Source organism: Vigna radiata, chromosome 3 (assembly GCF_000741045.1).
Source record: "Vigna radiata var. radiata cultivar VC1973A chromosome 3, Vradiata_ver6, whole genome shotgun sequence".
Taxonomy (NCBI): domain Eukaryota; kingdom Viridiplantae; phylum Streptophyta; class Magnoliopsida; order Fabales; family Fabaceae; genus Vigna; species Vigna radiata.
In genome coordinates this window covers 6,925,242-6,950,203 of record NC_028353.1, presented here as the reverse complement: position 1 = coordinate 6,950,203, position 24,962 = coordinate 6,925,242, and the positions used below count along the sequence as shown (strand labels likewise).

The window sequence follows — 24,962 nt, the reverse complement described above, 5'->3', positions numbered from 1 at the left end:
TCAAAGCACAACTCACTCAAACATGGTGAATCAAACAACTAAACAGAATCCGTTAAATAAGACAAGGAGACTAGGATGAACAAAGGGTATAGAGATTCAAGACAGAAACTCCATTCAACAGTATAGCAAAATCAAACTTTAGCAAAGAAGACAACGGGATTACTATTTCATTTTTAACCAATTTACCATGAATGCCGTTAAAGTTTTTAGGATATTCAGTTTTGTTCAACGAATGATGGATCCAGACGTCCATGAATACAGAAGACAAAACACATTGGATCGTTGGCACAACATAAAAACAAATAAAAGCCTCAGCTTAACTACAGACTTCTAACGAAATGTTAATAAAGACAAAGCTGACAGACCCACTCTAACATACAGAATCCAAAACTTCAGATGAAAAGGTAATTGAAGCTTTCATCTTGCTGCAGCTCTAGCACTCATTGATGAATGGTAATTGGTGCTTCTCTGCTTCCTGTAAGATGTATATACATCATCATACTGACTCACCTCGTTGGGATTGGCAGTGGCCCCCAGCCCTAACCTGCCCGAGCCACTGGATCCAGGTTTCCGTTCTACTGTCCCATCAGCATAGGTCCCTGTCTCTGGATCAACCTGCAAGTTTGGAGGTGGAGGTATACAAGCACCTCCCTTTCGTACTGCTGGCTCCCTCTCAAATTCTCTATCATATTCATCATCTTCATCTCTTGAATCAGAATTCATAGGACCCTCAGAAGGATTTACCTCTCCAATTTCCTTAAAGAATTTTGACACTCTTTGAAGAATTTCAGACGGTGGCACAGTTGACGGGGGTATGATGGTTGGGATATCCAAAGGGCTCAAAGGAGAATATGGAACCCCACTCCCGATCTGCATCTTTCTAACCATTCCAGGAATGAGGCCAGGTGGGAATAATGGATATGGTGGCAATTGTTCACCGGTGCTGGATGATGGAGGGGGCAATAAATGAACACCAACAGGTGCTTGGTTAGCGGGTTGAACAGAAGATGGAATAGCCATGGACCCAGGAAAGGCACTAGGAGGAGCAGGATTTGGAAGAAACTGCTGAGCTGCTAGGGGTACAGATAGTGACTGCGCTGGAGCTGCATGCTTATCAGTACGATCTTGATCTAAGATATTTGAACCAGAGCCTAACCTATCAGCTTGCCACTGCTGGGCAACATGGTTAGGTGTCTGCAAAACTCCTGCAACAGGGAGAGGAGAAGAAACTATAAATACTTCCCAAAATCAAATAATAAATATACTTAAAGTAATAAATTTCTTGTTAGCGTCAACAAAATGTTAAGAGAACTAAGTTGTCTCAAGTTCATTGATGGCCCGTGTGAGTGAGCATTAATCACAATATCCTGCTTAGTCATTTATTACAAACTAAATGAAAAACATGCCAGAGAAAAAATCAAATTAGCTTGCAACGTTTGAATATATAAATTTACAACAATTGGGACAACAGAAGTTACTGAAATCACCCCTTCCAGCTCCTAAAGGGTCATATGAGGGAGTGAAATTCCATAAAGCAAGAGGGGCATTGGTGTTTTTATTTCCCATATAGGGAAAAAGGCATATTCAAATCAAATATAGGAAATGATCTAGCTTCCTAGAGAAGATTTCACTGAATTCTGCAAGTCATGAAACATCCTGATTAAAAAAGTGAAGCTTACCTGCAACTGATTCTGCTGAAGCAGAAGATAAATCCTTTGAAGCCCCAGGAAAAGGATTTGTCTGCAGCCCACCAATCATCTCACCCTTAAGTGAAGATATAGTATCCTGATCGTATACCGTTTTAGAGGCCCAGAACTCCACCATTTGCTGCAATCTTTTCCTGTATTCCTCATTGCTTTGTGGGTTATGATAAATTCTTGCAAGCATGGAGCCTAAAACTGGTTTCAAGGCAAGAGCTTCACTGTCAAGGTCATTGCCGTTTGTTCTCCTATTTAAGCTGTGAAGTAGTGATACAAAAGTCAATGATGATGAAAAGTAGAATCATAGACTCTGGCTTCAATGTCAAGAGGAATATATAACCAGGACGAAAATAAGTAAGAGGGAAAACATCTAGGCGTGCCAAAAGCATGCAAAAAAAGTACAATTTGATGGGAAAAAATGCTCTATTTTTATATAAACAGTTAATAGAAAAGTATAGAAACAGTTAACAAAACACCGAGACCAAATACACTAGCATCTTGTCTTGAAAAGTGCATCCATATAATAACTACATACTTTTTGCCTATTTTCATGAGATTTCCGACTATTTCCCAAAAGATTTGGAGGAAAAATAACAATTTTGGAGAAAATGAAAATATGAGTACGGATAGTGATCGGTAACAGTTGCAAGTCCTATTAAACATGATTTTTTATCGCAGTATGGTATCAGGAAATTAATACACTAATCAGACAAAAACTAATGGTGGTGAATGTTGAAATGTAATGTTCTTTATTATTCTTATTTCAACTATTGGGTTAGGGTTTCTTGACCTTTTGTATTCTGCACTACTGTACTCTATAAATACAGTGGAAAATTGTAACAATGACTTAAGAGAAAATAAACTGCTTTTAGCTACTTCAAAGTTCTTCAAGTGTGAAAAATCTATACTAATAAACAAGCTTATTTTGACATAACAGAGAGGGAAAAGACCATGTACGCACAAGCCACTCTCTCTAATTATTAGACGCACATTACTAAGAGCTTATCAGATGCTAGCCGACCAAATAGTGTTTCTGAAAGGGAAGGAGGAAAAAAAATAATTAAGCTCAATAAAGAAATAATAAGTTATGCTACCTGTCAAAAAGGATGTCATTGGCAAGGTATATTATGTGTAACTGTCTCTCGACTTCATCCAATGCAAAGACCCTGTCTCTAAGAGCCTCTGCTAGGGCTGGTGCAAATGGAGATCTCTGCATGAACCAAAGTTTTGCACCTTTGATGGATTCTTTTGTACCATTTAAATTGTTAAGAACGTTACTGAGCTCCATTGCGATATCAGATGGAAGTGGCCCAGAGGGTCCTTTGAAAGAATTGGATGACTGATCATACTCAGGCCGCCCAGGAAGCGCAAAAGATTGAGGATGCTGATGGTGGTGTTGTTGATCATAGAACTGTTGGAAAGGAGGTGGGCCTAGCATTGAAGGTGAAGACCCAATTCCTGCAGGATTCATTGGAGAAGCATTTAGAGGAGACGGATTCATCATTGGATTTGGAGGGGGATGGATCATGGGCATGGAAGATGACGGGAAAGGCGGGTTGAATGGACCACCCGGTGGACGAGTTGACAACCAAAGCTTATAACGGTAGTAACCGTGGCCTTCCCCGCCAAAGAGGAAACTATATGAAGGATTGTCACGTTGCTTTTCACATATCATAGCTTCAAAGTCGGGGCCATTTTTCACTGCATACTCAACAAGCTTGTCAATTCGCTTGTGGAGATCCGGATCAGAGGGAGGAGCGACGGGGAGTGGGGCAGAATCGTAAAAAGGAGACGGAACAAGAGAAGGAGGATAATGTGAAGGGAATGCAGGCGGTCCTTGGTGCTGCTGCTGAAGAAGGAGATGGGGCGGGGGAGGGGCATGAGGGTGTAATTGTGGAAGTGGCTGCTGCTGCTGCAAGGCATGATGATACGGAAATTGTTGCATAGGGGGGTGTGCAGGACCTGGACCTGGGGGTATAAAAGGAGGACCGTGCATTGATGAAGGAAACTGCTGATGCTGGGGATGAAACCCAAACTGTTGCTGCTGCTGTTGTTGCTGCATATTAGCAGCTTGCCTCTGTTGCTGAGCATATGCCATAGCAGATGCAGCTGTATAATCATGACCCTGACGTTCCATAACCTCAACTGCACTTTAGAAGTATTGTCTTAACTAATGCACCTACAACCAAAGAAAACTTTAAAACTCCTTGACTTCCGTTATCATATACAGGTGGTTACCACTGATCCTATTATATAATCTAAACCTGACATATGCATTACTCAAAAGTGCTGCAACACTAGAAATCAAATCAAATCATCATTTCTGAAAAACATAATTGGCTCGATAGGGTTCCTTTACTTATAGTCTAATGATTAACAAGTTCAGCGGAAGTTTATTCCTTGAATTGTGCCAAAACAACGAAAATAAAAAATAAAAGATAGTCGAAACTCGAAGTATAAACGTTGTCAATTCGGAAAACCTAGCCTAAAGCTTAAAGCCAAATTAAGGGATTTCAAATTCCAGGCTCAAATTAAGAACACTGATAAGCAAACACAGAATATGTACCTGCAAGCAAGTTGCTGAAAATGGCGCTGCAGAGTTTGGCAAAGGGGATCCCCAAGGGTGAAACCGCACCGTCGACGAAGCCAAGCTGGATTATACACTGGTGCTCGCCGAGTTGACGACACTAAACAAAAAGCCCGTTTTGTTTTTCCTGCAGCCAATCAAAGCCCATTATAAATTGTGGGTAAATACAACGATAATTGTTAAAAGGATGCTTGCTGCACCTCCAAACGTTTCTGGCTGCACCTCCTAGTTTCAAAAATACCCTCCGCAAATTTAAAAAAATAATAATAATAATCGATCATCAAATTTCATTTGTGTTTGTTTTAAGGATGAATATGGATTTTGTGAACGAATAAATGAGATATAGAGTGGATTAAAATTATAATTGTAGTGAAAATAAATGGTGAGAAAAACAATTATCTTTTCACCGTTATTTTACCAAACAAAAAATTCATCATTACCTTAAATTCTTAATTGATTATGACTAAGTGCGTGAATATAAAATTAATAATAGTAATAATAGTAATGATAATGACAATAATAATCTAGTTGTCTAATCGTTTGTTTAGAAAAGAGTTTGACTTATCTAACCCTATTTTCATATTTATTTGTTTTTAAAATTACCAATTTACATGTCTCGTAATTTCTTCGATCTATTATAAAATATTTACTAAATTAGGGATGGCAAAAAAAAATATGTGAACACGGGTATCTGTGGCGGGTAGTTATTATTCGCAGATAACGGGTAGCGGATATTCTAATATCCGTTTCTAAACGGGTCGGTACGGGTATACTACCCAACCCACGGGTACCCGCTATCCACAAAAAATAAAAAAAAATTAATTTATATATTTTTTAATTAAATTTAATGAAAAATAAAATAACATTATATTTTATTGGATTAAAATTAATTAAAATTAAATTTATATTTATATTTAATTTAATTTATATTATATATATATATATATATATATATATATATGTATATATTGTAATTTTATTTAAATTTTATTTTAAAAAATATAAAATAATTTTGTTTTATTTTTTGTAGATATCTGCAGATATTTTTTAAGCGAATACACGACAGGTAACAGGTCAAATGACGGGTACATTTTTATCCGCGCAGGTCAAGTTGGAGTAGACACTATTCGTGCCCAACCCGACCTGTTGTCATCCTAAAACTAAATACACAACATCAATATTAATGGTAATAAAATAATATCATAATGAAACAAACTAAAAAATCAAAATAAAAAGAAGAAATGTAAAAAGAAAAAAAAAGTTTAAACATCTAAGTGGAGATACTCATATTAGTTGCGATATCGTTGTAAAATGTAAAATGTGATACCACTATATGTTGGAGTAGGTTCTATCCAAATTTTATTTCGATAAAAGAATGAAAAAAGTCCTTTTAACAACATTTTTTTAACAACTTTTTTATAACGTATACGTGTCAGTTTGTGATTGGTCTGTTTTAAATATTTTTTTAAACATAAATTCAAACAACACCCGTTGTCAAAAAGTGTTGTCAAAATATCATCATCTTAAAAGAATTTTTTAAAATCTTGAAGTAATTCATTGTTTTTCATTTTATCTCTCCAATCCAAAAATTTATTTTTTATCAATAAACAAAATTTCCACATTCAAACTTTTTTTTTGAGCTACTTTCATGTTAGCTTACATTCCTCTCATAAAAAAATTACTCGAAACATTTGATATATTTTTTGAAACATTTCAACAACAACAAAAATGAAATAAAAACGGTTCAATTATTAATTAAATTGAAAAATAAGAACTTTCTACATTATAATTGATTTATTTCAAAGTTAAAATGAAAAACAAAATATTGACTTGATTTATCAAATCAATTCCCATCCTGCTTGGAGAAAAAAAAAATCTCTTATCAATTAAAAACAAAAGAAAAGACAATATACATTTTATCTAAATGCTTAAACATAAAATATTTTTATATCAAAGGATACAATTTTTTAAAAATTGCGTAAACCAAGCATAGGTATGGCGTTTATTACTATGGATATATTAGTCAATATAAATGCAATAACATTAAATTTTATCAAAAAAAATTAGTTATGTATTTATTTATAATACAGAATTACAAAATATATTGAAAAAAAAATATAGCATTATTTTATATTACTCGCCACAAAAACACATGATGGGTAAAAACGTCATTGTGCGAATAACTGGGTCCTATATAAATGTTGGTAAGATACAAAATCCTTCCTCTGGTCTCGTGATAGTGTTAGCAGGCATCGCAAAACCCTAGCCACTTCCTTCACTCGTCTTCTACTTCAGGTGAGAACTCGCCCTATCGATTTATCGATTTATATCAACAACTCTTCCCTTTTCTCTAATTAGTTATTTTTTTATGTATTTCTCTTGCTTCAATAGCTTCCCGTTTGCGTGATTTGAAATTTTTTTATGATTTGCTTTTCTTAATTTGAGTTTTGAAATACGGTGAAGTGTATTGTTATCTGTTACTGCGTTTGCGGCCTCATTCCGGAATTATTGTCTTCTACGTGACATGGAATTTGTGGTTGATTTTTTGTTCTCGATTGGGGATCACATAGTTTTGACTGATTCTATACTTTTTTAGGCAAGTTTGTGGCTTGTTTGGTAAATTAGCGTATACCCGAATGGTTTAACAAATGCTCAGTTGGATTTATCCATTTATATACTTTTTGTCATTTGTTATATTCCTTAATCTTCTTCATTTGAAAATTTGACCGTCGGAAATCATTTACTGTTCCAAATCGTCAACTGTTTGGTGGATCTCATGTTGAATTTAATATTCGTTTAGCCCTCCTCCAACGAAAGCCTACATATATTTGGTGGGTCTTATGTATAATTTGTGGAACAAAGCGTACATATATTTGGTGAAAATTTGTTATTTATATTATTGCTGGACTAGATTTTCTTTTTTCCTGTGTGCGTGATGTTAATATTTATTTATTCTTTATCTAATCACAGGTATAGTCGTGTGCTTTTATGTGAATCTGTGGATATATTTTTGGCATTTCATGTCAGTTTGCATGTATTCAATTTTTACTTTCTGTTAGGATTATTGTGGTTTATCTGTCATACAATAAACCTAATTGTGTCCACTTTCATCTCAAAAGCTTTGTTTGTGTGTGAGCAGGATGGAGTCTCAGGTGAAGCATGCTCTTGTTGTTAAAGTTATGGGTCGTACTGGATCCAGAGGGCAGGTGACCCAGGTTAGAGTGAAGTTTTTGGATGATCAGAATCGTCACATCATGAGGAATGTGAAAGGACCTGTGAGAGAAGGAGACATTCTCACCCTACTCGAATCTGAGAGGGAAGCAAGAAGATTGCGCTAGATGGTTTACATCAAAACAGTGATTTGGGTTTTGTGGTAGTTAGTGGATGCAATAGGTTATATCAGCCTATCTTTTTGTTTTGGATCTGTTTCCATTCGAATTATGGTCTGAATTTTGTTGTTTTTAATCCAAGTTTTCAAGATTGAAGTATGATTGTCTTAATATATGAATTATGGATTAATATATGATTTGGCTTCCATTAATAGCTAGCTATTCCTACTGCGTAATTTTCTGTTTAAAAGTTAAAAATCTCTTAAAAAGTTTTAAAAGGGTCGCTATTGTTGTGAACTTGTGACTGTTATCTTGATTTGTATCTTAGGAGCACTTCGGATAGAAATTCTTGATAAAACGTAGTCTGAACATTGTGACTTCGGTAGAGTAAGCTTTTCTGAGAACAATGATTTTGGATTATAACTATCTGAAAAAAGGTTCATACTTGCCAGAATGTAGAAATCACTGTACGGTCAACTTTTAAAGAAGAATGTATGTGGTATTGTTTTGTAATTCGTTGCCCTTTTACCTGCAGTTATTAAAATCATTTGAAAATTGATTAATTGACAGTTTTTTTCTGGTTCGTGAAGATGCAGTGGATCTAGGACGTTCTTGGCAATGTTCTTTATTAAATTGTTCTTAGTACGTGTAGATTGCACACGAACTTTTTAGAATTTTCTGTAGCAAAAAAAAAATTCGCAGCTCTTTTTCCCTGGTGAACTCTTATGAAATGGAAAACAAAACCCGAAACAAATCTTCGGGAATAAGCAAAATTTTCAAATCGACAGTTTCATGATAAAAATAAATTGAATTAAATGTTTCAGAATTTTTGAGGTGTGATTTTTCTTGAAAATTCAATCTGGATTTTCAGTTTTATAATTATAAATTATGTTATCGTGACACAATTTTATTTGAAGATTATATAATTTAGAAGATTTGTTTGAAATTTAGTTTTTCAGATTACATAGTTTAAAAGATTTATTAAAGATTTCTAGAAAGTTTAATATACAAAGTAGCATAAGAAAAAACAGAGATATTATGCAGTCTATTTCACAATTATGGATGTCACGAGAATGTACCAGACTAAGGAAAAGCAACCATCTTCCACTTTTACAACAAAAATTTTAAATCGAAATTAATAGCAGCCTTTCACCTTCACTCTTGCTGATTGGATTCCTTCACCAACAACTGATCATGTAGTAGTTGGTCTTTTATTATAGGGGGTTGCTTACTGTAACATTTACTTTGGGAGTTTATGCCAATCAACATATACAAAGGTATTACTTTTTGGAATACAAACTTTTGTGTCGAACAAATATAATAAACGTGTCTACTTTAAGTGATCCAATGTTTCAGTGGCAACGTGAAATGGATTTATTATTCCAATTCTAGCTGCAAGCGGCTGCTACAATTCGTCGATGTAAACTTTCCCTGTTCACAGCAAAGCAGTGCATATAACTTCATCTTATTTTCACTGTGCAATACTTTTACATTTGGTTATGATACAAAGTTTTCAGATATGCTACCTCATTTTGTTTTCTCTTAAACCTAGGTAGTGGTAGTAGTATTCAACAGAATTAAATAAAGGAAAAAGAACTCAACTCTATTATGGAGTACTTCTTCCCATCCATTATAAACAATCTATGTAATCAGTCATTTCAAATACTAAACTAGTTGAGTTCAGGAAAATTGTTATCCATGAATCAAGAAAGTGATGCTTCGAACCTCCCTCTCCCTTTTCCTCTTTATAGATTAAAAGAATAATCAAATTTACAATTTGGTAAAGGACAATTAGGGCTCCGTGGGACTGAAAATAGCAAAAAGGTGGACAACTCACTCGAGAACTCTGAATCAGACGATTTTGCAGGCTTGCTTTACAGTAAGTTCTAATGGCTAAAAATAATGAATTGAGTTGTGCAGAAGGTTCTACTAAGTAAAATACATGTTTATAAATCAAACTCCAACTATTGTGTTGTAAGTTCCATAAATGGCAAAAAATAATCCAGAAAATAGTACAATAAAATCTAAGGCTTTACGCCAGAAGGGTAGAGAAGAGCCAAGTAGCTTTAGGTGAAATGTGGCTGGCAAAACAAATGAGAGCATTGCACATAAGGTACTCCCCACAAATGAGGCAAATACACCAAATTCTGGCACGAATGAAGCTATCACTGCCAGTCCAACCACCACAATCGCTCGGCTGATGCATATGCAGATATTTCCTGGTCCCGTTGAATCATTGTTGTTTCTGAAAATGATTTTGAGTTTCCCTTCCACAATCTCATTAATTGGGTGTAACATGATTGGAAGTGTGAATGCAAGCCCAACACATAATCCTACCTGGCATCATACAAAATGTTATATAAATACAACAAAAAAATTGAAGATAATAGAGTCCGGGCTTGGCTTTTCATGCAATCTGAAATGGTATTCTGCAAACTGTACTACGGTAGTAGACATGTCTAAGGACAAATTACAATATGGGATGTGTATGTGATTAAGGAATGATGATTTCATGTAAAATAGATTAACTGACACAAACTGAAAGTCATGATTATATTATATCATCATCAGATGTTATCAAACACCTTCCAGCAATAGGGTTTCAAACAGATTCAACCATGTCATATCAATTCTATGTTGCTATTCCAAGTGTTTTTTTAGAAGTTGCAATGACAACAAGCCTACTGGAATTGTGAGCATATGTGATTAACACACAGAGAAGTCCATGTCAATGACAAATGCAATCAGATACTTCCTTTCTTTGAAAATCCTAAATTAAACTGGTATAGGAACAGAACACATAAAAGAAAAGAAAAGAGAGGAAATAGATCAATATTGATTAGCAAACAGCAAGAAAACTATTTCAGATTAACTGAAGAGCTTGAAGTGTGGATGTCTTTACTACCTGCACTGAAAGAGATGACCAATTCCTTGGGAGATTGAGGGTCACAATGTCTCTGGTTTCTTCACCAAAAGCCATGTAACCACAAAAACCAAAAAGAATGTACACAAGAGTTATCCCACCAAAAGTCTGAGCTAGCAATATTGGGAACTTACGTCTATCCTGCATAGAATTCTCTAGAGCCAGTGTCATTCCAAACCCCTCAAAACAAAATACTGCCATGCCTGCTGCAAATGGCAATCCCCCAATGTTGGATGTGATTGCTGTCCTTTCTCCAAATGAAAACCCCTCCCCGAAGGCCCGTTGTACGTCCTCCTTCACCACAATTCCCATAGCCAAGACATTGCAAACATCAGCAAAAATGCTGAAAGGTGCCAAAGCAGATAAGCTCCCTATCCAAGCCAATCCAATCTCAACAGGTACCAACATAAATATGAAGGAGGTCATTGATATGTTTTGGCCTTCAAATACAGAATGAAAGTTTTGTCCAATAAACACAAAATAAGCAATAGATCCAGCACATTGTGCTACCACAATTATAACTTCTGTCACAAACCGACCTAGGGTTCCGAAAGACCTATAACCCAAGTCTCCATATGTGTTTGATTCCCCCAGTGGCTCTTCAGACGCCAATTTGTCTCTGCAATTAACCTGTGCCCAAGAAATAAAACAAAACCTTAAAAAGACAGGAAGAGCAATCACAAAACAAAACATGTACCCAGTAACATTAGTTAACGCCCTTTATTTCCTTTTCCTTTCAGCAAGTCAATGGCACAGTGCATCCCACAATGAAAAGGTATGAAAGGGATCATTATAATATCCATTTATGTACAGCAAAAAAAAGCAATAATCAATGGCCAATTTGCAATCATTCATAATACCCTCTGTCCCAAAACCAAGAAGAAAGAAAAAATCGAAAATTTAGGTTTTACACTGCCATTTGACACATTTTATGAGCAGAAATGATTCAAAAGATGAAATATACGTAACTGTTAGATGAGGATAAAGTACTGTGCTCTAACATGTTAAAATAAAGGAAAAAGAGAGATTTCTGTGCAACGATTGAATCACCCACAAGAAGAAGCATGCAATAGTAAGTGGATAAGCCGACAACAGCAACCCCAAGCGACCCAGCGACCCACCCAGCGATCCGAAAAGCAAAGGGTAATCCAAGAACTCCAGTTCCGACAACGGTGACTATGATGTTTCCCAATGTTTGAAGCTTGGAAGCCCTCTTTGAAGGCACAGGCTCCAGCAGAGGAGATGCCATGTTTTTTTTCTCCCGCTCCATATTTCTTCCCTGTATGTTCGCGATCTACCCAGAGTCTTAACGATTGACTGAAAATGAGTTCACCATGCGGGACACGTGACGCTCTGTCAGAGACAAGATGACAGGGGACTGTTCGTTACAGCGAGGAGAACGAAAATCCAAAAGGCCTAGTTAGGAACCGAAGTTTGATGGTGATGAATCTATAAATAATGAATGAGTGACCATTGACAACGTTGCCCAACGTTGTCTCTTTCAATTTAATGGGTCGACAACAGAGAAAACACGCATAATTAATCCTTAAGAAGTGGTAAAAGCTACTTCCAAATGAGCTCTGTTCTTATGAAACCTTGCTGTTTGCCAGAACATGAAAGAACTATCTAAGCTCAAACTTTTATGCTAAATCTAAGTTTATTATTAGCTCCTACGTTATTTATTGTGTTATTAAGGATTGGAAAAACATATTTTAACAGTATATTATATAAAAAAAAAAAATTAGAACATTTTGATCGTATCACTTTTTTACTTTTTTTTTTTACTGTATCAAAATATTGTATTTTAAATTTAATAAAAAATTAATACTGTATTAAAATGGATTAGAAGTCTCACATCAATTAGAAATAAAATCAATTTATAATATATGAATAAGTACAAATCTCATTTATTAAACCGGTTTTATATCGATTTTTTGAGTAAAACCGATTTTTTGAGTTAAATTAAATTTAAAATCCACTTTTAATATGAATTTATCCGGAGTATATCTCTTATTTTGTTGGCATTTCTATTATATATATATATATATAATTAAATAAAAAAACTCTTATTCAAAAATATATATATATATAGACTTTATGAACAAGTACCATTATCATTGTGGTACCCACCATATATCATATATACTGATACTGACACCAACTCTATTATATTACATTTTTAAATAGAAAATATTATTTGTTTGCTAGTAGTGTATTTAGGTTACTAGTTCTGCATTATTTCCATCGAATTCACACATATTGAGTGAATTAGTTCATTATAACAAATTTTATCAATTTTATAATATTTTCCCTAAAGTGTTTTAATTGTAAAATAAAAGTAATACCATTAAATATTAAGTATTAAATAAAATCAGAATATTCTGAGAAAAATAAATAAAATGAATGGTTAAATTTTGAAATCAGGCATGGAGAAACATGTCGAATCTTATTATGAACACTGTATATATCACCCCATTTATGTCATTGAATAGTGTAAACACTTGTATTAAATTTTATTACTTTTAAAAGTATGCAAACCAGCTTTAAGCAATTAAAATTATAAAAGCTAAAACCATTTATTTGATAAAAGATATGAATCAGTAAAGCCTATAAACTGTTTATTAAAATATTAATTATACATAATACATTCTAAATATGTAATCATTAACTATATCATCTCATGCAATAAAAGTATTTGGGTAATACATGTTATCTTGTGTGCACTAAACACCATATTTAATTATACCGGGTCTAATAAATTGATTTCATCTTAACCCTTTTATTTCTATATTACAATAGATATATACAATCTAATTAAAGGTTAGGTGAAAAGCAATCATACGAATAATAATTTGTAATCAATAATACACAATGAGAATTAAATAACAAAAATATTTTAAAAATTTTACTTTTGGAAATAAGGGATTTTGTGTTTGAATAGGTGAGTAAATATCTATCACAGATTAAAATTACAATGTTATGTCCTGAAAGTTTTATTTTCTTGGTGGATTAATTATGTTTTTAGTATTTGAATTTTGATGGAAAATTAAAATTTGTAATTGTTTGAAATTTTTGATATATTTTAGTCTCAATCTTTAAAAATTATAGATATAATTATTTTAATCCAATTATGTTAAAAAAACTGACGTGTCAAACACATTTTTTTTAATAGACATTGGAGTAGGAATATGTGAAAAGTTGTAAACAACTCAAATAATGACATGAAACTTATTTGACACGTAAAAAAAATTAATGTAATTAGATTAAAGTGTTTATATCCATTAATTTTTAAAATTTTGGATCAAAATGTATCAAAGTTTCAAACGTGAACAACTTAATTTCACATCAAAGTTTTAAAATGAATGAATATAGTTATTTTAATACAATTGCATTAAATTTTTTTACATGTCAAACTCATTTCTTAGTAGACATTGAAGCGATAATGTGTCAAACGATATAAACAACTCAAATGTTAGCATGAAACTCGTTTGACACGTAAAAAAAATTAATGTAATTGGGTTAAAGTGACCATATCTATTCATTTTTAAGTTTTGGAATCAAAATGTATCAAAATTTTAAACATGGATAAATTTTAATTTTGCGTCAAAGTTCAAGGACTAAAAACAAACTTAACCCATATAAAATTATAGACATACTTTAATATCTAATTAGATAGAATGCTTGATTTTAATTATTGAGAAACTTTTAATCGTCATATTAGAGAGATAACAATATAACTTTATTGAATAGTGGAGATGGATAAGTTGGATGAAGATAATAATCTAGATGAATGTGGGCTAGGATCTTGTGGGCTTTTTCAATAAAATATTTTTTTAGTCTTGAGGGCTTTTTTGGTCCCAATTCATGTGGACTAGGGCCGAGTCCTATGATGGGGGCTTATTTGACAAGTATAATGATAAATGTGTCTTTATAATGGAGTCTACATATAATATCTTGTAGAGAAACCTATAAAGGGATAGGAAAAGTGTATTTAAAATGCTATGAAGCACCAAGGTAATCCCAAAGACACATCTATTAGGATGGAGAGTGCTCTTGGACAAGTTACCAACAAATGACAAATTACCTATAAAGGGGATACATTTACAAAATAACTTGTGTGAGTTATGCTTAGATCATAAGGAAAGTGTGGCTCACCTATACTTTTCAATCAAAGTATCTCATAGAATATGGAACATGTGTGATAGATGAATGTGGGTGACTAAGGTGCATCATAATCAACCTATAGTCAATTTTCAACAATTCAATCTTTTCAATCATAATAGTAAGAAAATCTCATCGGGAAAGGTATGTGGTTAGCAATTATTGGGGAGGTATGGAATCAAATAAATAAGGTAATTTTTAGGCAACAAAAGATAGATCCAGAAGAAATTTTTAGCTTAGCTTAGGTGAATGCTTGAATCTAAGTCAAGTGTAATTTCTCATATAGTGACTGATGTATGTTCCTTCGTTTGTTTTTAAAATCTTTGTGAATTGGAAATTCATGTTTGTTATAAGTGTTTCAAGTATTTAGAAATAATATCACCTAAACGAAGAAGGGAACAAGGAACAAAGTCAAGACTGAGTAACTAAGATGAAAAGATCAAGAGACGCATAATTAGAAGAGATGTTAGGTATAGACACCATGTAAATATCATAAAAAGGCACTATCTACCTTCTTAAAGGAAAGCAATATCAAATGACCAACATCAGTACCTTCTTCTTTTGATTAGGATTGGTACGAATAAATATGTATATGTCCAACAACGACTATTCAAAATTAATCACTCCTATTATAATTATGTTTTGTGTTTTTGAACTCATATGAACTCTCAATTGTGTGCAATTATATATTTAGTTATTTTGTAAGGAGTTTTTTTTTTTTTTTTTTAATTCATGATGCTACATTCTCTGCACCTTTTATAGAGATGATATCATGCATATATCTTTTCGTAAAAAGATTAGCGCACCTAAAAAACGTTTTACTATTTTTATTTATTTTTTTATTGATAAGAAGATAATTTTTTTTATTAGAAATAGAATAAAGAATTAATAATATAGAGGAAATAATTAATTGGTAATATTAAAAAAATCCATGTTAAACATAATTTTAGAGAAAAAAAAGGTGGATAAAAAAAACTTTAAAGAGTTGTACGAATCTCGATATAATTGTTGGAACTAATCAAAGCTTAGAAGAAATAGACAATGATAATTTAAAAATAAATAAATTATGGAGGTCTAAGTGAATGAAACTTCAATCAGCACAATAATCAATTCAACTTCCACACTTCATAGTTATATGAAGATTTCTATTATCTAAATATAATTAGTTCATCAAGATAATAATACAAGACTTGTTGTAATGCCTATAATATTTTGTTACCTAATTATAAAGTATTTTAATTTCACACGTAACACGTGCTAGACAGGAAGGAATCCCACACTCGAAGAATTTGACTTTAAAGTACGAATATAAAAATAAACATTTTCTTAAAAATATTTTAAAAAATAAGAATAGCAAATAAAATACATAAACTTCTAAAAATAAAGATAAAATGAAAATGAATTAATTTTCTTTCATTTTTTTTTGAAACGACAAGATAAAGAGATTAGAACTTCTATTCCATTATATTCTATTCTATCCTATTTCAATTCATTCCATTTGTTTTTATATAAACTTAATCTGTTGCAGCCATACACTCTACTTGTCATCTCAATATTATCCATTTATCCTTTCAAATATTATTTTATCTTTTATTTAGTCTTTAAACTAATAAAAAAATTATACATAGACTTTTCAATACTCAAAAACTATTATTATATTTTTTTTATTAGAAATCATTTATGCAAAAATATTTAAGAAGAAAATAAGTGTTTCTAGACTTTAACCAAATAATGCGTGAATAATGCAAGAGTTAGGTTAGAGTTGAGTTTGTCTGATTCGACATCATAAATGAATGGAGCCTATATGCTCCATCACTGCCAAAAACCGAAATGTGTTAGGTAAATGAAATAATAATTGCACGAGGCACTATTAAATACCTTCCATCTAATTTGTCTTTCGCAAAACAAATCATCTCCATGTCGTAAGAAAATCAATAAAATTAATTATAAAAATTTTACTTAATATTACTATGAACTAAACCTAATTTGGTTGAGGTAATAATAATTACAGTATGCATTCAATCAAATCATTTCAACATTAAGCAATTCAATCACCCATCTCAATTGATATTCAGTGTTTTTTTTTTCTTTCTTTATTTATTTATGAAAAGCAATATTTTAAAATGATAATAATTATATATATATATATATATATATATATATATATATATATATATATGTATGTATGTATATGTATGTGTAAATTTGTTTTCTGAAACCTTTTAAATCAATATTATTTTTTAAACAATTTTCAATATGTATACAATTTTTTATATTATATAATCACATTAACAAATTAAGTATAAACGATATAATACCCGTAAATGTTAATGTTTGGTAGAGACAATTTTGAAAGGAATAAATCTTAAAGTTGTAAGATACGTTTAATAAATAAATTAGAATATTAATTTTTGGTTCTTATTTTATAAGTCCTATCATTTTATAATTTTCTTTTATCATAAATAGACTTGTAAAGGATAATAAATATTTTTAGAAGATGGAGGTAATAAAATTTTGCATTTTCTTTTTGTAATTTTTATTTTTTTTAATAATATGATAAATAATGATTTAAATAATAAAAGTTAATGACCATAAAGATTAATATTATATGTTAGCCATTGAAATTTCTCACTTGTGTCAACTTTACATAGTTATAAGTTATAAGAGCCTTCAATCTCTTAATTTACCACTAATCTTCTCATCTTTTATCTTTTCCATCCATTATCAATAAATAACTTTAATAACAATTAATATTATATTTAATTTTTATTGAATCACTATTATTTCTCGTAATTAATTAAAAAGATAAAAATCACAAAAAAAATCAAAATTATATGGATATCTATAAACCTTGAATGTGAGATATGAATAAACTATATTATTTTTGCGTGGTGTATAAAGCTTCCGTGTGAAATATGAATAAACTATATTAAAATTTGATAGTCTAAATTGATAAGATGTGTCTTGTTTGTGAGTTAGATCCCTTGAGTACAAGTTATGACTTTTTCTAACTCGGCTAAGTCTTAAAATATTGTTTTAGAAGCTTAGGATAAAATGTATAAAGAAATAACATATTTACTTTATTTAAGTTGATTTGGAATGTTGATGTAACTTGAGAATAAAAAAATGAGCAAATATTATCAGCTGATTGAGAAGAAAATAAGAATTTTGAGAAACCCATTTCAAAATATATGGAAGGTAACACTACACTTTTAAGGAGTGGATGAAATAACAACCTAGTAGTATTCCACGCATCCTCAAAGGAAGGAGTGATATTTGGAGCGTGTTCTTGTTTACAAAAGTGCCTTGATTTGAGGGGAAAAAACGAAAACTAAACCAAGTTAATTGCAAAAGTGCTCCAGTCAGAGAATGCTTTGTGGTGTTGTTCCAAAAGTAAAACTACTTATAACAAGCAATGAGAGATTGAAGTGAATGGATGCACCAATCTAAACGGAAGCATTGTTTAGAATGCGTCTAAAAGCTAATGTAATTATTATATGCATAAATCTCAACAAGCGTTGAGACTCAGTACTGTAAGCTATAACAACATCTACAAACAAAAGTTGTGCATTTGTACCATGCCTTGGAACATTTTGTACATAGTTTCAAAATTCTAAAACATTTTACTATGCCTCAAAGCAATATGGCTGACAAACACAGTCCATGGCATGGATCAGTTTCCTGCGAGGTCCCACTGCATTGGCACCCATATCCTTGAGTTTTTTCATGGTTAGATTTACCAGCTGATACTTACTGAGACTTTTACCCTGAAAAATTCTCACAAACTGCCCCAGTCCAAGTGATATCAGCCACTTGCTCAGTCCACCAGCTCTTTCAAGCTTCCTCTCCAGATTTGATGCTCTTAAGTTTTTATTCAAAGTTTCCAGGTTGGAGGGCCTTCTTGGTGCAAGTAGTGTTCTGGGCTGCTTAATAACTTTTGATGTATTAGAAATTCCAAGTACTTTATGTGACTTCAAACCATTCATTTGATGTGGATTTTCTGATTCTGTTCTCTGATCTAAAGATGATGGACTGACCACAGTTGGTCTAGGTAAGATAGGAGGTGCTCTATTCTCGGTACGAATCTCTTTTTGGACAGCCAATAAAAAGGTTTTTTCATGTTCATTATCTGAAGGATGTACAGTAGATGTCTCCATGGGAAGCTGCACATGGTTACTTGCCAATTCAGGAGGCATAAGTTGCGTATGATTTGGTCCTTGGTTTGTTGTTAACGATCTCTCATTGAGAGGCACAGCAGGCACCAGAATGGTTACTCTCTGCTTTTTCACTATAACCCAATCACTATCCTCATGCTCTTTGTCACAGTTTCGAGAATCAACAGGGTCATGGGAAGAAATACCACGTTTTTTACTAGGAACTTTTCCTGTGCGCTTCTGCTTTGTTTTCACCATCTGCCAAGAACCTGCACGCCATTAGTAGGTTGTATAGCATTAAACACTAACAAACCTCTAGGTTCGTTTGATCAATAGCCATCATGTAAATGAAAATAAATACTTAAAGAGTAAGAACAATTAGTGTATGCATGTAAAGGATGCTTATAATGATATTCGATGTAAACTGTCGTGTACATAAAGTTGGTTAACTTTTAAAATGTACCTTAAAAATCATATTGCCATATCAACTATGACTTCAGATTAAGTGACAATGTTAGGCTTTTTTAACACCGGTAATGCCAGGCACAAACTAAACTCAGGCAGTCATCTCCAGCACATAATACAAATAACTCTGTACATAATAGACAATTTAAATGTATCTACTTTGGGATTCAATCATGAGTGCAAGAAACTTGATCCGGATTCAGATGAGCACACAGATCAAATTGCAAAGTTAACTGTATCCTCTTTGGAATTCAAATTCAGACGGAGAATAGTAATCAAGTCCATAAGGTGCAGATGCAAATGAAATGCAGCAAAAATTTTCAGAGAAGTATCAGAAAAATTCTCTCTCCAGTAAGTTACAAATTGGTTGAGTCTTTTTATCAACCTAGAAACAGATTTATATCTTTGTACTCAAAAACCTGTAGCGCAACCTAGATCATATTTATTATCAACTAATTAACAACAATAGAGGCTTGATTTTCTAGCACGCGATCGTGACAGTTAATATGTATTGTCTCGTGATATACATGTATTACTGAAACTCCAGTTCTTTCATTTGTTGTCTGCTACAATGCACGACACTGTCAGGATCACGAAGTATCACGCCACTTTCAAAGCCACATCCTATTGCAGTGAAATACATAAACCCACGACTTGGAAATCCAAAGGATATCGGTGGATAGAGAAAAATGAAAAGTTGCACATAGATATTCAAACATTGGGTGAAATTTATATAGACAAAAGGAAGAAAGGGTAAAGACCTGGAACAAAGTCTTTGAACGAAAACAGAACTAAGCTCTTCCTTCTTCTCTTTCCTCTTCAGCTTCGAAACTTTTGTGCCCTAATATTCGCTTCAGAACTCGGCAATTTGGGAATCGCATGTGTGAGAAGGAAATTAGGGTTTATGATCGAATTAGTTTTATCTTTTGGCCGTAACGAGATATTAATTTTGTAATTATAAATATGAAGTTGTCAACGAAAAAATATGCATATAAAAGCTACTGGTATGTGATTACATGAAATATATTTATTTAAGACGATTAAAATTTATAATAGATAACTTTTTCTTTCTCATGTAAAAAAGGTAAAGTGTGATTAGAATATAGAATATCAAAAATAATAATGATATTTAGATAACATTTTTATAATATTTAAATATTATTTAGTGATTAATCTAAAATTACTTTCTAATTAATAATAATAATAATCATAAATATTGAAGTAATCATAAAAAATACTTTTAATTAATAAGCTACATTTTAGATTTTGATAAATAATTTATACGTGGTTTTATTTTAATAATTAACTAGTTTTAAATTTGTGCATAGCGCGGGTTGACGTTTTCTTGTGTATTTTTTATGGTAATAAATATATATTATATTAAAATATATTTAAATATATTATATTAAAAGATATTTAGAAGTTGAAAATAATAATAATATTTTTAAGTTCACAATAACATCAAAAATTATTTTTAAGTTTTAGAAAGTCAATATGTAATATATATATATATATATATATATATATTATACTATATACGTAGCAATATAGAAAGTAAATTTTATAAAAATAGAAAGGAAATCACATGTGAAAAAATATAGTCTAAATTATCTATAAATACAAATAATAGATTATACAAAAAATATATTGAGTATATTCGTTATAAATACAATTTAATGTATAAACATATTGGTGTAATGTCTCTTACTATATTTGTGTAATCGGGACATTAACATATGTGTCTAATATTTAATATTAAATTCATTTAATTAGTATGTAGACACATTAAACTAATGGGATTACTATACTTGTCTAATGTGTATGAACGAATTTGACTAATATGTATTGAAAGACATATCTAATCAGATAATGAATAAAGTTGTTTGATGTGTCGTATAAACACACTCGTCTAATGTATATTGTTGTACTCGTTTAACTAATGCATGGACAAACCCATGTAATGTGTTACAATACTTGTTTAATCATAGAATGAATAAACTCACCTAGTGGGTATTCTTGAACTAGTTTAATTAATCATGAAATAACTTGTTTAATGTTTTATTCACCAAATATTCGCATAATTAGTGTATTGATGAACTTTTTTTATGTATATTATTAAATTCGTTTAATTAGTGTGTGAAAATATTTGCGTAATGTATATTGCAAGATTCATCTAATAAGTGAATTAACAAACTCGTATAACGTATATTCATAAACTCGTATAATTTGTATATGAAAAAAATTTGTTTATTGTATATTGTTATACTCGTCTGATATATATTGTTAGACTTATCCAATCAATATACGAATGACTTATCTAATGTGTATTGTGAAAACTGATATGATCAATTTATTGATAAGTCATTTAATTAAAGTATTCCTAAACTCATCTAATTAACGTATGGACTCACTCGAATAATTTTTTTTTTGTTATACTCTTATAATTAATGTATTTATAGTCTTGTCTAATATGTACTTTTAAATTCATGTAATATTTGTTTTCAATACTAGTCTAATAAGTGTATGAAAATACTTGTCATATGTGTATTCTTATATTCGTATAATCAATGCATTAACACACTCTTATGATATGGATTGATATATTTATCTCGTAATTATATAGACACACTCGTATAATGTATACTATTAGATTCGTATAATCAGTATATGTTTAAACTTGTTTAACATGTATTGCATGACTCGTTTCATCAGTGAGTGAACAAATTCGTTAAATGTATATTAATAGATTTATCTAATCTGTGTATAAAAAAACTTGTATAATTTTTTTGTTTCTAAACTCGCCTTATCAATTTATAGACAAACTAATTTAATAATTGTTGATAGACCAGTGGCTTAATCAATACATGGATAAAATTATCCAATGAGTGTTTTAAACTCATATAATCAATGTAAAAATTAATTCATATAATGATTTTTGTTAAACTTATTTAATTAAGATATGAACAAAAGTATCTGATAAATATTTATTCAAACTTGTCTAAAGCGTATTAATTAAGAAAAAAATTGAGAATATTCTAAATAGGATAAAGGAAAAAGAATGCTTCCATGCAATTATTCATTTATGGTTCTCGGTTGAAAATTGGATTAAAAAATTACGTGCATTAATTGGAGGTTAAATCAGTATAAGGACATCTATATGCCATGAGGATTTCATATCCCTTTATGATTTTTCACTATGCAGATTTAGACTGCTATTTGATATCTTTCTAGTTTAAAGTATGGTTGAATTTGATGGAATTCATTTAGTTATTGCATATGACTATTAAAACGTGTTTTTGAACTCATAACAGTCCAAAATTTTATAATGAACCTTTAGCGTAGGTTGTCTAGCTGAGCTTTTCAGTACTATTTAATTTTTTGTATTTGTGATGTTTTCTACTCCTTAGAAAGGTTTACATAACAAAATCGTAGATGTGATGAAACGGCAGATGAACTATCACTAATTCAAGAATTCATTTCAATCCTGTCGCAAGAAAGGCAGCAAATAAGAAGACAGAAAATGGAATCCCTACGTTGGCTTGACCGGTGGAGAAGTGGAGGACAAGTTGGAGCAGTTAATAAAACTAACTTGATTATAATCTCATTTTATCACAATAAAAATTAAAAAAAATAATATGCATTCATTTCCGGCGGTTTCTGAGCAAATCCCTGCTACTACCGACAGTTTTTCCGAAATTCCTGCAAATATCGGTGGTTTTGCAAAACCTTTGTTATTACCGGCGATTCTTGCAAAACCCCGCTATTACCGGCAGTTTCTGCAAAACTCCCGTTATTTCCGGTGGTTTTCCAAAAACCCACGCTAATTACTTAATGATGCCCAATGGTTTTCTCAAACGCGGGTAACGTATTTTCTGGGAGTTAAAACCGCGAGAAACAATAAAAATAACCCCCGATAAAAATCTAAATTTTTGTAGTGTGTTTTTTGTTTTACCAAACTGAATTGAAATACTAACTATCATGATTTTAAACTGAATTGTACTAGTTTTTAAACGGAATAGTATAATAATACATGTTCTTTTTAATTAAAATTTATTTTAATATTTATTTTATTTTATTCATAAGTGTCTTACAAATTAATTTTTTAATTATTTGATATTATTATTTTCTATTTTATTTATATTTCTTTTATTATTATATGTGTTTGGAAATTATTTTATTTTTTATTTATTTATTTTATTTTTTATTTTTTTTATTTATATTTATTTTGTCATGAATATTATTTTACTTTTATATTTACTTTTTTAATTTTTTATTTATATTTTTGTTTTATATGTGTATATAATTTATTTTATCTTTTTATCTACTAATTTTATTTTAAAATAATTTTTTATTTATTTATTTTGTTGCCTCATAAAAATATTTTATTAATAATTTATTTATTATTTATATTTTATTATGTAAAAATTAAACTAATATATTATTAATTATTATAATTTAATAATAGATGATACTAGAAAAGTTATTCATGAACGTTTTATTAATTTTTTTGTCATTTGATATTTCTATAATATTAGTTATTTTTGCTATATTAATATTATTTTATGATATTTCATTTTATAGTCATTTAATAAAATTTAATGTTAAAAAATATATTTTAGTTTTAGTGTGTAAAATACTATCATTTAAAAATAATAATATTGATATTTATTTTAAAGTAAGTTAATTTTTAAAATAAATAGTTATTTTAGTGAGTGTGATTACACACATTTTAATATCATTAAAAGTTTTTTTAACATATTTTTAGATATTTAATAATATGTTAAAGAATATAATATATTTAAAGTATTATTTTTTATATAGACTTTTTTTCTTTTATGATTTCTATTATTTAATCTTTTAATAAAATTAAATTTTAAAAAATATATTTTACTTTTATTACTTATAATAATATTATTTAAAAAGTAATATATGTTTATTAATAAAAAAATATTAAAAATTGTGATATAAAATTGTCTTAAAAAATTAATTATTAATTTTTTATGTGAACGATTTCTTTTATTAATATTTTATTATTAAATAATGTTTTCTTAGTAACACAAAGCAGTTGAACGGGTAATAAAGAAAGGAAAGAGTAAATACAGTTCTCACATGCACATGAACCGAAACTGTTATAGGTTCATAAAATATAATGAATGAACTTTTAGTAAAAGTAGATCAGTTTTCTTAATATAATATAATACAGTTAACTATAGTACAATACATATAACTTATTTTTGTCCCGCTCTAATTATACTATACTTTGAAACCGTCATCTATGGTCTTGCAACATGCCATTCATTCGTTTTAATGTAATTTGAGACGTTGAAAACGTTTTTAAATTTAATAATAATTAATGAATTGTTTATAAATTTAATAATGATTAATGAATTGTTTTAATGTACATAAATTCTGTTTTTATTTTTCTCCACAAAACTCGCAATACAAAACACATAAAAACAATGTAATAGAAAGAAATTAGTAATCACACTACTATTACCATTTTTGTTTGATAAAGGTACGTTAGGTAAGAAATTGTGAGAGAAGATAAAAAAAAAAGTTGTTTGGTCCACAAATTAATAGATATTTAATTTTAATTTTTTTACATTTTAAAATTTAATTTTAATAATTATTTTTATTTTTTTT

The 24,962-nt window shown here is 30.5% G+C and overlaps 4 protein-coding genes across 7 annotated transcripts; 1 reads left to right on the top strand and 3 right to left on the bottom strand.

Moving 5' to 3' along the window:
- Positions 1 to 137: 137 nt before the first annotated feature.
- Positions 138 to 4,408, bottom strand: LOC106757884 (calcium homeostasis endoplasmic reticulum protein). The gene is made up of 4 exons (XM_014640726.2): positions 4,267 to 4,408; positions 2,795 to 3,879; positions 1,680 to 1,957; positions 138 to 1,205 (listed from the first exon to the last, which is right to left on the bottom strand). The coding sequence occupies exons 2-4, from the start codon at positions 3,835 to 3,837 to the stop codon at positions 418 to 420; spliced, it is 2,109 nt and encodes a 702-aa protein (XP_014496212.1). The 5' UTR covers positions 3,838 to 3,879; positions 4,267 to 4,408; the 3' UTR covers positions 138 to 417.
- A 2,058-nt stretch (positions 4,409 to 6,466) lies between these two features.
- LOC106757356 (40S ribosomal protein S28-like) lies at positions 6,467 to 7,830 on the top strand. Its single transcript, XM_014640007.2, has 2 exons — positions 6,467 to 6,582; positions 7,427 to 7,830. The coding sequence occupies exon 2, from the start codon at positions 7,428 to 7,430 to the stop codon at positions 7,623 to 7,625; it is 198 nt and encodes a 65-aa protein (XP_014495493.1). The 5' UTR covers positions 6,467 to 6,582; position 7,427; the 3' UTR covers positions 7,626 to 7,830.
- A 1,562-nt stretch (positions 7,831 to 9,392) lies between these two features.
- LOC106756690 (amino acid transporter ANT1) lies at positions 9,393 to 12,171 on the bottom strand. Its single transcript, XM_014639219.2, has 3 exons — positions 11,594 to 12,171; positions 10,522 to 11,169; positions 9,393 to 9,953 (listed from the first exon to the last, which is right to left on the bottom strand). The coding sequence occupies exons 1-3, from the start codon at positions 11,807 to 11,809 to the stop codon at positions 9,570 to 9,572; spliced, it is 1,248 nt and encodes a 415-aa protein (XP_014494705.1). The 5' UTR covers positions 11,810 to 12,171; the 3' UTR covers positions 9,393 to 9,569.
- Positions 12,172 to 18,169: 5,998 nt separating this feature from the next.
- LOC106757251 lies at positions 18,170 to 20,258 on the bottom strand. 4 transcript variants are annotated; one of them, XM_014639882.2, is made up of 3 exons: positions 20,081 to 20,258; positions 19,847 to 19,943; positions 18,170 to 19,123 (listed from the first exon to the last, which is right to left on the bottom strand). In XM_014639882.2, exon 3 carries the CDS (start codon positions 19,110 to 19,112, stop codon positions 18,327 to 18,329), a length of 786 nt encoding a protein of 261 aa, XP_014495368.1. In that variant the 5' UTR covers positions 19,113 to 19,123; positions 19,847 to 19,943; positions 20,081 to 20,258; the 3' UTR covers positions 18,170 to 18,326. The 4 variants fall into 4 exon arrangements, with proteins under 4 accessions (XP_014495368.1, XP_022635026.1, XP_014495365.1 ...); XM_022779305.1 differs by having other exon boundaries at positions 18,170 to 19,112; XM_014639879.2 differs by lacking the exon at positions 19,847 to 19,943.
- Between the last annotated feature and the right edge of the window lie 4,704 nt (positions 20,259 to 24,962).